The sequence below is a fragment of the Panthera pardus genome, unplaced genomic scaffold (genome assembly GCF_024362965.1).
Source record: "Panthera pardus isolate Hobbes unplaced genomic scaffold, ASM2436296v1 HiC_scaffold_10, whole genome shotgun sequence".
In the NCBI taxonomy this organism is placed as follows: Eukaryota; Metazoa; Chordata; class Mammalia; order Carnivora; family Felidae; genus Panthera; species Panthera pardus.
In genome coordinates, this window is record NW_026526655.1 from 30,008,829 (window position 1) to 30,022,543 (window position 13,715).

The following is a 13,715-nucleotide window of genomic DNA, read 5'->3' on the forward strand; positions in this document are numbered from 1 at the left end:
GTGTTTGTGAAGTATTCCTCCTCACACAGTGTCTTCCACCGTAATTAGAAAATGCAACCCTGCTAAACCGATTTTACCCTGCTTTCAGAAGGTGAGGAGTGCGGTTTGTCCAACTAGCCAAATTAATAGGCTTAGTAGGTTGATCATTCAACTGTTAGGTTGTTAACTTTGTCCCTTTCAAATGAGTCATTTTACTCTATTTTTCAACAAAAACATCTTAAGCTTGAGTTTACTGAAGCCTTTTAGAACTCGTCCTATTCCAGTACCCCACCCTGTACTTGAGTTGAAGTGCACTTTTCTAAAACGAAGTTTGCTTTAATCCCACCAGTTCTGTGGTGCTTTCAGGGAAAACCTTTTATGCCCTTAGAAAGTTTCTTTCACCATTAAAAACTGGATATTTTTCTGGTGACTAGTCAAGTTCCTAACTCTAGAGATGTTTAATGTTGGAGACGAAGTCAGTGGCAGCCCCCAGGCTTTCCTCTCGAAAACTGGCATGAGGGGAGCAGGACTAGCGGGAAACACACAGAAGCGTTTTGGAGAGGACTGAGTGCGAGTGAGTGCTCAGCTCCCGGTTGCGCCGCCTCTCTCTTTTCCCGTCTTCTACGGCCGCCCTCCTGCTGGAGGAGAGAGTTCAGGAGCAGAAGCACCGAGGGGACTCTTGCATGGCTTTTTGTCTCCAGTCCGAACCAATATGATATATTTTCTGTTGTAATGATTTTGACATAACTTCAGGTAAAAACATGTGTAATCAGACGGCCACCATGCATTTTAAGTCGGTAATGCTTAGAAGAATCCTTACGAATTTAACGCTTTGGCCAGCTGGGTTTAGACACTGCTGTAAGTAAACTGAAGATACAGGCTGCAGGACAGCTTGACCTCTCAGGCCTGCCCTGCAGATTACTCTTTCACTCTTTCTTTCCAGTCTAGTCCCTGGAAGCTTCCCTTTTCCGTGGGGCCTCTCTTTAATAGAATACTGTTACAGATAATTCCAATGGAGGATTTTTGTGGTGTGGCATACGTAACGACTCTGCTGATTCTCTTGACGGCTTTTGTTTTGCTCAGGAAAGAACGGAGACCTTCTTCCAACTACCGAAGAGGCCGAGGAACTTGAGCGGGCCTTGCAGGCTGTCACTTCTCTTGAGTGCCTGAGTACCATTGGGGTACTTACCCAGTCAGATGGTGTGCCAGTCCAGGAGCTGTCAGAGAGAGGAATAGGGGTGTTCTCCACAGGTACTGGAGCTTCAGGAATTCAGTCCTTGAGCCGAGAAGTAAACACAGACCTAGGGGAGCTACTGAATGGGCGCATAGTACATGATAATTTTTCTAGTCTAGAGCTGGATGAGAACCTGCTCCGTTCTGCTACCTTGTCTAACCCACCTACACCCCTGGCAGGGCAGATCCAAGGGCAGTTCTCTGCCCCAGCCAACGTCGGCCTTACTTCTGCCACTCTGATCAGCCAGAGTGCACTTGGGGAGAGAGCCTTCCCAGGACAGTTTCATGGACTACATGATGGCAGCCATGCCTCCCAGAGGCCACATCCTGCCCAGCTGCTGAGCAAGGCAGATGACCTAATCACCTCACGACAGCAATACAGCAGTGATCATTCACACTCCTCGCCCCATGGAAGCCATTATGATAGTGAGCACGTGCCGTCTCCCTACAGTGACCATATCACCTCTCCCCACACAACATCTTACTCTGGTGATAATATGGCAGCTACCTTTTCAGCAGAGATGCCCATCATGGCGCAGCACTTGCTCCCAACCCAACTCGAGGTGCCACTTGGAGGAGTCGTGAACCCCAGAACTCACTGGGGCAATCTCCCTGTCAACCTTGGAGATCCCTCTCCATTTAGCAACCTTCTTGGCGCAGATGGACATCTTCTTTCCACTTCCCTATCCACGCCACCCACCACTTCGAACTCAGAGACCACACAGCCTGCCTTCGCCACCGTGACCCCCAGCAGCTCCAGCGTGCTTCCGGGGTTACCGCAGACCAGCTTCAGTGGCATGGGGCCTTCTGCTGAACTCATGGCCTCCACCTCTCCCAAGCAGCAACTCCCTCAGTTCAGCGCAGCCTTCGGCCACCAGCTGAGTTCTCACAGTGGCATTCCTAAGGACCTGCAGCCCAGCCACAGCTCTATAGCCCCTCCTACAGGCTTCACGGTAACAGGTGCCACAGCTACAAGTACCAATAATGCATCTTCTCCCTTTACCTCCCCTAACTGAGCGTGTCTGTGTGTTTGCAGGCAGGTGGGGAACCTGGTGTTTTCTATCTTTGTTTCCTGTTGATCATCCCTTTCCCCTTTTCCTAAAGAAGATTTTAAAAATAACAGATGGGGACTAGAGGGGAACTCCTTTTTCCAGTTAAACAAGTAACCCTGCAGTGGACCTCGCTTCAGTGTTCACATGTGCTCCTTTGCACTGGTGCTCATTCCCTCCCGGCGGGTTCACTCTTACCCCAGTGGTTTCCTTAGTGGCTCAGCACAGTGACTGGATAGAATTGATTTTTAGCAGCAAGTCCTAGAAGTGGAAGATACCTCAGATTACCAGTGCCCTTTACTATTTCCTAGTATTCAGATCAATGCTTTCCATTCTATTACCAGGTCTTTACAGAGGTGGTTCTAGATAGAATGGTCCTGTTCATCGAGTTCCTGTGTAAGAGACAGCAAATGGTGTGTAGGGACAGATCAAGGCTCTGACTTAGCACCAACTGCTAAACACCACACGAGGCCAGGATTCCATTCCTAATTGTGATCATGTTCAATTAAAAAGAAAAACATTATTAGTCTTTTGACCGCCTGTGTGTGTGTGTGTGTGTGTGTGTGTGTGTGCCCATGTGTGTGTTTTTGTGCAGGGCAGGAAGCAGCTGTCCCATTGTTGTTCTTTTTCTTTCTTTCTTTCTGTTTTTTTTTTTCTTTCCTAACAAGTAGAATAAGGCTCTTACTTCTCCTTTCCCACGTCTCACAACCCTAATAAGGTTGGTCATCCTTTCCCACCAAATTAACGAAGTTTCCCAAATAGAGAGGGTGGTGGTCTGGTGATGTGAATTGTACAACCCTCTTCCGCTAAGTTATCCAAGAACACGAGAAGCTGAATTCATGTCGGGGCCGTGGGGATGTCACAAAAAGCATGGAGTGACTGCAGGGTTGCTGAGATTCTGAGGTCTGGTGGTTATTTTGCCTTTTTAGACAGGTGTTTGTTTCTCCATCCTCTCTCATGGAATACATTCACGAGATGTAATTAAAGACCATATTTTGATGTGAAAAGCAGGCTAGGTCAGATACGTTTGGAAAGATGGAGTCTCCGAACTCCTTGGTCCATCTTTTACTTTTGAATTTTTCATGTTTACAGTAGTGATTCTTTGGTAAGAGTTGTAAAATGTTGAAGACACTTGTAGAATCAATGTACCAGTTGTGAAGTGACGTGTAATATCTGAAGGATACACATTTTAAAGTTTCTTTCAAAGCAGAATATGGAAATTAGACCTAAATTTTACCTACCCTGTTGGTACTTTTAAAACAATTTAAGTACATAGATTTAAGTTGCAGAAATTGTTTTAAAGTACCGAGATTTTAGGGTTGAAAATTATATTGGGTAGTTTAGTAAGTTGGTGACTATGGAAATGAATAAGTGAGGTTTCTTTTTACCTGCCTTCTCCCCTGCCCCCTTCCCAAGGATGGAACTAGATTTTAAAGTCATCTGTACTCTTCTGCTTTTGCTGAGAAGTTTCACCATCCCCTGAGATACCATTGGCTATTTATACCTGAGTCTAGTCTAATTTACATATATATATTTTAAAAGATGAGTAGAGAGAACATATCTATTAATGATGTGATATAATAATTCATTGGTCAGGGAATATTTGATCTGAATTCCTTTTCAATAGGTAAAGATTTGGATGTATTTTCCTACTTCCTATATGTATTCTCTTTATGCCATGCTAATTCTAACCAGTTCCCTTCTTTTGAAAGCTTTTCTTTCTCTGCTTTTTAAAGGAATGATGGTGATCAGCAGGCATTATGCAGATGCCATGCGCCTGAGGTTATGGAGGGGAAATGTCCCATGACTGTATGAAATCATTATACGCCCTATTTTGTATTTATTGAAGTTTCTTTTTGTGGGCCAAAAATATGTTTGTAATATATTTAGTTTTTTTTTAATCATGATAATTGGAAGATTTATTTTTTAATAGCTTTGCCTTTTTTGCAGATTGAGAAATTTCTAAATTATAAATTATGTCACAAAGCAAAATTATATTTGGTATCACCATAAATTTCTATTCTGAACGGTGAGAGCAGATAATTTGAATATTTCTCACCTGTGGACCTATGTTAGTAAGCTTTTTTATTTTAATGTACTGTAATGAAATGATGATGAGTAGTTACCTCTGCTCAGAAGTGTCATTTAGTTTGCTCCAGTCGTTTCGCCTCCCATTCTAATCCTCGCCGGATAACTGTCCATTCCCAGCAATTTGGTCTAGTCTCCATCGTGTACTAATCCAAGGTTGTACCAGAGCAGGACACTATCTTATCGGCCCCCTTCTTTGACAGCAAAGGGAAAGTCATGGGGAGTCGGTTTGAACTTTTCTGGCTATTTGTCCCTCGTGGTAGCTGCTTAAAATTCTTCAGTTATCAAAACTGAGTTTGCAGTAAGTTGCACATTTTATTGTTCGCAATTTTCTGTTTTGTGTGCATTTAAAAGCCCTTTCCTGCTTTCTAATAAGGAGGCACGAAATGATCAGGAATGTTGCCAGTTACAGCTTCACACCAAAAACTTTTGAGTAAATTCATTTTTGTTTAGACGCCCACAGTGATAGCTGAAGAAAGGGCACCCGTAGAAAGTACCAGTGTAGGTTTGAGGAATTAGCAAAAAACAAATTTGTCCTCTCATTTCATCTACTGCAAAACAAATATCCAAGCTTGCAATTTGCTTTGCCCTTGCAGTTTCTTGCGAGTCCCTTTTTGGAAGACAGAAGAACATCTGTGAACCCAGAGACACCTGTTACGTTTTTCTTTTAGCTGATACAGAGCAATTCTCGTCTATCAGTAGTAGGTTTGCTGTTGATGTGTAGAGGAAGGAATGAATTGTCTTTTCCTCCAGAAACAGGAAAATTAGTGTCTTTTAAATAGCACTTACACTATACTATAATAAGGCAATACTGGAATCAAAAACAGATTGTATGTAAGGTCCTAATTAGGTGGAAGCTAGCTTTTTATTCTAGGGTGAAACTCATCAGAAATAGTGGCAGAGAAGGGTCACTCTATTTCTGCAGTTCTTTGGGACCATTTATAAAGGCCAGTTAGATTGTGTTAATGTGATTTAATTTACAGAGTTGCTGCAGTTAATGGATACATTCTGTGCTCTGAGAATCTGAAGTCCATTCTAACGAATGATACTCACTGGCTGTGATCTATAGCATCCGAAGAAAAGATGTGTTTTCTCTCCTTTACTCTCTCTACATAATTGTTAATATTATTTTAATTAAAGTACTTAAGACATTGTTTTTTTCTCTGTAAAAATGGCTTAGTAATTTGCACATCTGCGTAGGTTATGTAGCTAGTAACAATTCACAATAGTAAATAGCAATTACACTTAACCCACCAAATGACAGACTATGCAATGGAAAAATTTTGTAATTATCGTCACAAAGCTTATATGGTGAAGGATTTTTTTTTCCCCCTCTAGTAACCTACCACGTGAGATAGAACTGCTTTATAAGTGACTTCCTGAGCAATTTCATGCTGGCAGGCAGTGCGGTGTGTCTAGTGTCCCTCCATGAAAAGATTATAATTTCATAAGAAGCAAATAGTAGGTATGGAGATAAAGTTGGAAGATGTGTTTCTTTGTTTCTTTTCCTTAAGATTGTAGTTACTGTCTTGAGTGGTGTCAGGCTAAAGAAAGCTAATACTTTATCTTTGCCAAATAATTATTTATAAGATTTATTTCTTCAATAAGCCCATTTATTTCTTCGATAAGCCCAATGTCTCAACTGCGAGCTAAGCCTCCTCACTTTCTGTGACTAACACTAAAAGCTATTCCTTATCAGAGCTCGTTCTCAGGCCACCATCGCAACCCAGAGGCAAAGACAGTGCTTTGATTTGGAAGGAAATGGTGTCTGTGATACGTGCCCGATCTGTAAGCTTTCTTCTTAGGTGAAAGAATTTCTGTTTCTATTGACCAATATACCATTCAGTTTTTTGTGTTTTAAGTAGGCTCCACACCCAACATGGGGCGTGAACTCACAACCCTGAGAACACAAGTCGCATATTCTACCGACTGAGCCAACCAAGCACACCCCCTTCCAATCAGTTCGTTGTAACTTGCGCCCTTACGTTTGTCGTCCTTCCTGCCCCCTTGCGAGGGGTTCTCGGGCTGGATCAGCAGTGTTTGTATGAGGCGGTCGCCCTTTCTCCGAGTTAGTTCAGTAGGTTGTTGTGGACTGGTATTGCAAAAAGATGAAGATATTGATAACACTAATTATATAATCAGTTTCGACTGCATTTGAAAAATTTTTTTTAGGTAGCTAGTTTTCAGGTTCTTCAACCTTTCTTTTTTTAGCCTTTTAGCATTCTACTAAGTTGTGTTTTTAATCTGTTTTATGTGGAGTAATCTGATCCAGGGGTCTTCTAAATGGTCAACAGAACTCGGCAGTTGAATGAGGCAGTTTAAAGGATTCCTTAAAAGAAAATGTAGTCATACTGAACAGTCTTCATCTGTATCTTTTAAACCATCACTAACACCTACATCACTCCAAGGATTTTTTTTTCCCGATGAGAAATACATTTCTTGGGGGTGAGGTGGGAGGTAGAAGTATACATGTGATAGAACATAGATTTTTTTTTTTCCCCTCTCGCAAAACATTGAAAATATGGAATCTTCACTGGCATTCTATAGAAAGGTAAAACAGTTTAATGACTTCTTAATATCTTGAGCCTTATAAGCGTTCCGATATCATACTCTGGAGGGAACAAGAATCCATGTTTAGTAGATTAAAGTGACATTTTAAATGCTATCTTTCAAAAAATTTGACATAAAATACCAGTGAAGAACATATTTGGGTATCTGTTAAGCATTTCCCCCTGACTAGTGAGTTAGGAAAGAAAACCTAAAACACAAGTGCATAATTCTGTCTCCTAGTAGCCAGTGTCATTAATGCAAAAATTGCGGGGCCGACTTAGCCTCATTTCTCAATAGCAAAAATTCTCGTTCCTTTCACCTCTGATTTCTGTCAGCTTTCCCCTCTCTGCACTGTGATCAACAGAGCCAATAAAGGACACGTGGCATTTCGGAGAGAGAGCAAATTTGGTGTGACTTTCTTGACCATAAACTAGGTTCCCAAGTCTTGGGAATGTCTGACTACTTTGAGTGGCGGAGTTTTTTGGTGATCTAAAGTTGAGTCTGAAAAAGAATGTTGCAAGAGAAAAGCTTTCTAACTCTTGGTAAGCTCTGTAGGGCAGCCCAGCTTTCCTCCCCTCTTCCCTCCTGCCTGCCTGCCTCCGCCTGCCCCCAGTTCTCAAGTATGCACACGTACGGCCTGATCTGTCCTGATCGTGGCCTGAGAGAACTAGAAGCCGCCTCTTGCACTTGTTCGTTTGTTCTTACTTGTGTGTTTAAGCTGGGGACCACTGAAGTAAGCTCTAGATGCACCCAAAGTTCCCCTTGGAAAAAAATGTCAGGATGCAGTGCGGAAGGTTCCAGTGCAGCTAAACGCCACACCATTGCTTTTGCTCGGGGACTAGACTGATTTGCCCTGAAAGGACTCCACCCTGCCTGGTTCGGGCCCAGGGGGCTCCAGCAGATTAGCCTGCAAGTGACAGGAAATCTGGTGCTTGGAACATTGTCTTCATCTGCTCAGAAGGGTTGGAATCAGTTCCTCGGCACGGTGATCGTTCTTTTCGCTGTACAGTGTTGAGTATGTCTCAGGGATTCCTTGTGGAAATTAGGGCAGTTTTTAAAATAAGAAAATAGTTTTAAAAGAAACTAAAGGTGACTCACCATTGAAGAGAGCGCAAGAAAGAGAAAACATTTGGTTTCATAGCCCGCCGTGTCTTGCGTAGGACTCTTCCTTTTCTCCTTCAGGCTCTCCTCCGCTTCAGCAAACAGTCCTTTCCCACCACGCACAGCTTTAAAAGTTTTATTTAAAAAGTTTCCTTCCCCGATGAGCTTTCAGAATACTTATTGTAGATTTTAAGAGAAAAGGTATATTAATTTATACTATTAACATCACCTCATAAATTATAAGTTTTATACTAAAGCTGTATTGAGTGTAATGAATTATGTTGCCTATGTGTTTTAATAGCTTAAAAAATTATATATGAGCTTTTTTTTTTTTTTTTTTTTTTTTTTTACAAAACAAACTAGTGAAGCACCTTTTTACACTGGATCTCTGCCGTGTCAAGGTGTATAGCTATCCTTTGCTACCTTGCAGATATATAAAATAAAAGGATATCCTGGGGCCTCAAAACGTAGAACACCTTTAGACCATTTATTACTGCTCATAGAACTGTTGGGCGTCGTGTTTCTTTAGTAACTGATCTGTGGTTTACACTTCAGATGGCTAGAAGCTTAGTTACAGGGTAAATAGAAATACATAGATCAAGCAAAGCTCCCAACTACTGTAGCTGGAATTTGTAAACTGAAGTTTTTAAGACCTCCTTTATTTCCTATGGATTTATTCTTTAATTTACAGTTTATTCTGTAAGTTGGGAAGTAAAATAGAGAAAATAATAAATCTAGATGTTCTCAGTGTCTTATTCAGGAACTTTTTATCCCTCCTCACTAAGGAATTCCCACTGTGACTTAAAAATAGAATTAAATTACTCGTGTGCATGTCTCTGTCTGTGTTTTTACACACATGCAAAAATATACATTGGGGGGGCACGTGTGTGGGAGAGGTGAATGTGTGCTTAGGTGAAAATAGAGGAAGGTAACAGAATGTATTGTAGAAATATGACTATTTAGAGGGGGCTATCAGAGTTATTTTCTCATTGTCTCTGTAGTATAAATACACCAAGTTCTTCATTATGCTATCTTACGTTAAAAGGCTATCTCTGATATCATGTGCATTTTCTTTTAACTTTTGATTAACTTATATATTACGCTATGTTTTTAAAATGACGTGAGAAACAGCAGGTTCTAAGACCAGCCTCTCACCTTTGAGCATAAAAATTAGAGAGAGAGAGAGAGAGAGAGAGAGAGAGAGAGATGCAAACCCAGACGTGAGCTGTGTTTATCTACTGGGGTGATGGGACCAGATCCGTTGAACCTTTTTTTATGTTAATAATAGATCTCTTCATATTCTGAGTTAGAAAATCTTGAACATCTTTTCTTGGTAAAGTTAAGGAAAGTATAGGCTCTTTTTAAAGAATGCCATTTTTTGAAGGGACTGCTTTGTTGAAAGAGTTGGTGGGATCATTTCACCATGCATATTTCAAAGCTGGGATGATTTTAGTTATCTCCAAAAATCAAATTTTTTTTTTTTTTTTTTTTTTACTCATTTGTGCTCTTATGAAGTGAGTGTGCCCCCGGCCCCCGTATTTTGGTTACAGGAAAAATTATGCTACCCTTGACTTTTACCTGATTCATAGGGAACTTAAAAAAGATACATTCCTATAGTTTGAGTTTTGTCATTTTGCTATACATTAATTACTGGAGTATCTGATGGTCTCAGATAGCCCAAACTAGAGTTGTTATTAAGTGCTCCAATCACATTTATATTTAATATTAAAAAAAAATCATGTACTTTGAAATATGTCAAAACAACCCCTGATACTACACCTGAATTTGTAGTTCTCTTTGAAGCCTCATTCATCTTAGGTATAGTCAAGGCCTAGGAGAGCTTTACATGTCGTTCCTTTTATAGTTGTATTTCTGCATCTCCCAGTTTCATTCACTCTTGCTTTATGGATTAAAAAAAAAAAAATCTGCATATTTCTTGTACATATGCATGCAAATGAAAGAAGGGGGTTGGTTTCGGTGCCACTCCTCCCTTCAGTTACTGGTTAATGGGATTTGCTAGAATAAATTCCCCGATTGAAGGGTGAAAATAGACCCTTTTGTGTATATCTGTACAGAGATGTGTATATGGGATGTGGTGGCACTTTGCTGAATGTGAACTTGCCTTGTTAATGGAAAGATTGAAAAGTATTATGTTTATTTATACATTTGTATAAATCTATATATACACGTATGTATATGTGTGTGTATAGATAAAGCTATATACATATATTTCCCTAAATGTGTGTGTGTAATAGATAAACAGCCTTTGTGAAGCAAGATTATCCGTCCCTGGAAAACTCTGGGTTATTCTGTAAGCAAGAGGAGGTGACAGTCTAGAGTACATTATCAGTGCATCCTAAGACGAAAGTCCTTTGGATGATAGTCTTGTTCATGGTTATTATAAGTGAATTCCTGCTAGAACTATTCTTACTTTCCAGTTCCACTATTCTTCACCTTCATGCCTTCTCCTATCCAAGTACTAACCAGGCCCGACCCTGCTTAGCTTCCGAGATCAGACGAGATCGGGCGCATTCAGGGTGGTATGGCCGTAGACTTTCACTGCCTTCTAAATCAGTCTCTCATCACACTTCATTCGGTACTTCCCCCCCCCCCCCCCCCGCCCCCTTTATTATGGCCTTTCTAGCCAGAAGCATTTGGCTTAAGCATATTTCATTAACTCCTCAGTTGTTTCTTTTAAAAATCTTAAGCTCTTAAATTTTCCAGAAGATGTAAGTTTTGGTAATAGTTTCTAGAGTAGTTTTGAGGATTGGGCATTCGTCTTTGTCTCAAAAACGAGCAAACCAACAGTCAAACAAAACGCATTTGAAAGTTTTACCTAGATAATTTTGGGACATTTTACTCACATTGGCAAAGAACATAATTATGATTTTATTAATTGATAACAGTGTTAGGTTTATTTTCTCATTTACCGTCATCAATTTGTCACTTAAAAATTTGGTTTACTTTGTGTTTTAGCCACAAATTTGCCATTTTCATTTTTCATGGAAAGCGTACAAAGTCACGCATATGCCTCTTGAATTCTCTAACTCCTTTTACTCATGACGAAACTGCTTTAATGAATTCTTACGTAATGAGTTTTGCTGTATTTCCTCTTGACTTTTTTTCACGTTGGTGACATTCTGTTTTAACTTTGCTGCAGCTCTCTACAACACTTGCATCCCTATATATTGTGCCTTTAAAGCTCTTATGCACACACAGACAAAAGTGTATATATACATGTTGGAGCATGTGTACATATACTTTCGTATATACTCACACAGTATGTCTCATATTGTGGGAGTGGATATATAGATATTCAAAGGCAATGAAATGTTGCTTTCCAGATATATATGTATATAAATAGTGTTGATATACTGTATATACACATGTATATGTATGAGTTTTAAATGGCAATCTTTTACATTTAGCAAAATGCTGCCCCTACTGGAATATTGTCACTGCAGTGGCAGTTGTATGTAATGATTTAAAATACATTATCGAAAATTATTTAAAAGAACATTTAAAAGTCTCATCTAAAGACATCCACACATTATTTATTTATCTTCCTTTTCCTTTTTATTGTTACTTTTTTTTTTTTTTTTTAACTGAAAGGGAGACTGTCATTTTTTAAAATGCCATCTGTCCCATAGGAGAAAGAGAGAGAGCGCTGGAGATTCACTTGAGGAACCTTGTGCATTTTTCCTCTCTCTGAAATGGAGATGTACCACAAACCAGCCTGTTTATTTCAGTTATAAAGCAATCCTAACATTTCCATTAGTGTATGTCATCCACCATCTTCTGGACCAACTTAATTCACCAGTCTGCCTCTTCCTTTCATTAATAAGTAATGATCACTGAGATCATTTTGCCTGGGGGGGAAGTTAACTACTCTCTAGCTGCAGGGAATTATATCACCTAATTGTTATTCTGCCTTGTTCAAAATTCAACTTCGAGGGAAGGCAGCGCTCCTGAAGCTGTCTTGAGCATGTTTTGCATTTATTTACTTAAAAGGTCTTCCCAGACATTTTTTTTTTCTTTTTAAAAGAGCTCCAAGTCTGCATGCACTTGCCATAGATTTCTTATTCCCCACAACTTCAGGTGTTTTCATTAGTATATCAATTTGACACGCCGAATGACAGACTATTAAGGAAAAAAGCGTTGAATATTTTATTTTGTGATGAGTTGGCAGCAGATTACATTTCAAGACCTCACAGAGAGAGGAACATAAACATAGATGGACAATCCTCCATTGTAAGACGTTACAAAAAACGCAAAAACAAAAACCAGTGGATTGAGAGTTCCCCTGAACACTAAGACAGAGAGGTTGGGGTTTGAGGGATTTCATGGAATAGTTTAGCTGGAACTTGATATCAGAAGCAGCCTTTAACAGAAAGCCTCTTGGCAATTGTAGGGTACTAACTGGAGTCCTGAGGTGTGAATTGAAACCAAGTTGCAGTGGGAAATCAGAGGTGAGGTGGTAACATCTTTGAATCCAGTAAGTGACAGGTTGCACAGTTGTAAAATCTCTTCTTACCAAGTAACTGCACGGTAGCAAGGACTAGCGGTTCTCAAAGCCCTTCTTTTTCAGTGTTCTCATTCACCTTGGCACACAAGTATGTTTAACAGGCCATACATTAAAACTATTCACAAAAAAAAAAAAAAAAAGCTGCTTAAAGGGAACTTACAAACTGAGAATCTTCTCTCTATTTGCATGAATAGTGGCTAGAAGCTTAGTTATATGCACAAAAGCTAAGGGGCCACTCGTTTCTGCACAGACTATAGGAGCAAGATGAGGAGGTTGGCAGGTTTGGGTAAGAGCCCCACCCCCCCACCCCCATCCCCCTGCTGCCCAGTTCTAACGGAAAAGCGTATCTATGGCATTGAGTATGGTATTGCTGGGGGGGGGTGGGGTGGGAACCACATTTTGGGAGGCGATGGGCTTTTGGTTTGTAATTTCCCTTTAAACATGAAGAGATGGCTCACATTTTCCATATATATCTCAATGAATGTACTGTATTACTGTTTTAAAAATTTGATGAAATAATAATGGATTGGTCTCCTTTTGTTATCTGGTCCTTGTTTAATTTGTTTAAGGGTTTTTGTATACAAAAGTTTACATTTTTATGTATATTTTTCTTGTGTAAAAACTGATGTAATATGTGTATAAAACACTGTATGTATTATCTGTATATAGTGTGACAAAATGATTTTTCTTTCTTTCTTTTGGATGTATTAATAAATCTTGCTGTGAAGTAGCCTTGTTTTGGGTATAATTTCCTTTGCCTGGATATACATAGAAGCTGCAAATCCAGGGCACACATATTCCCCCCATTGTTATTTAAGTAGAGTAATTACTTTAATGTATTTTATCAAGAACTCCAGGGAGATGTACTCATGGTTCTTTATGGTTAGACCAACAACGATTAATATTTGTAGTAGCTATAGATCCGTTAAAGCCTAAGTGAGTTTAACGTGGTATCTGACCTTGAAATGCAACCAGAAGTTGCATTTCTATTTCATTTAATCAGAAGCCCCTTCTCTCTTCATTTTCATAGCTTCACAAGTATAAGAAGAACTTCATGCTGTATAACCAAAAGTTTAAAAAAAAAACTTGAAGAAACATTCTTTTATTTTTTTTAATATGCGGATTGGAACTTTTCATTTCCTGTGCTGTCTTGTTGCCAAAGGATTTTGTGGTACACATAGAGGCTAGGA

At 39.8% G+C, this 13,715-nt stretch overlaps 1 protein-coding gene across 7 annotated transcripts in view; it reads left to right on the top strand.

The window, feature by feature from the left end:
* INO80D (INO80 complex subunit D) overlaps positions 1–13,255 on the top strand; it is a 72,324-nt gene extending 59,069 nt beyond the window's left edge. For all 7 annotated transcript variants that reach the window (XM_019446272.2, XM_019446269.2, XM_019446270.2 and 4 more), the window contains one exon: positions 1,063–13,255. In XM_019446272.2, the coding sequence (XP_019301817.1) occupies positions 1,063–2,228 (1,166 nt within the window). In that variant the 3' untranslated portion in view covers positions 2,229–13,255. The remainder of the gene's footprint in view (positions 1–1,062) is intronic.
* Positions 13,256–13,715: the final 460 nt, after the last annotated feature.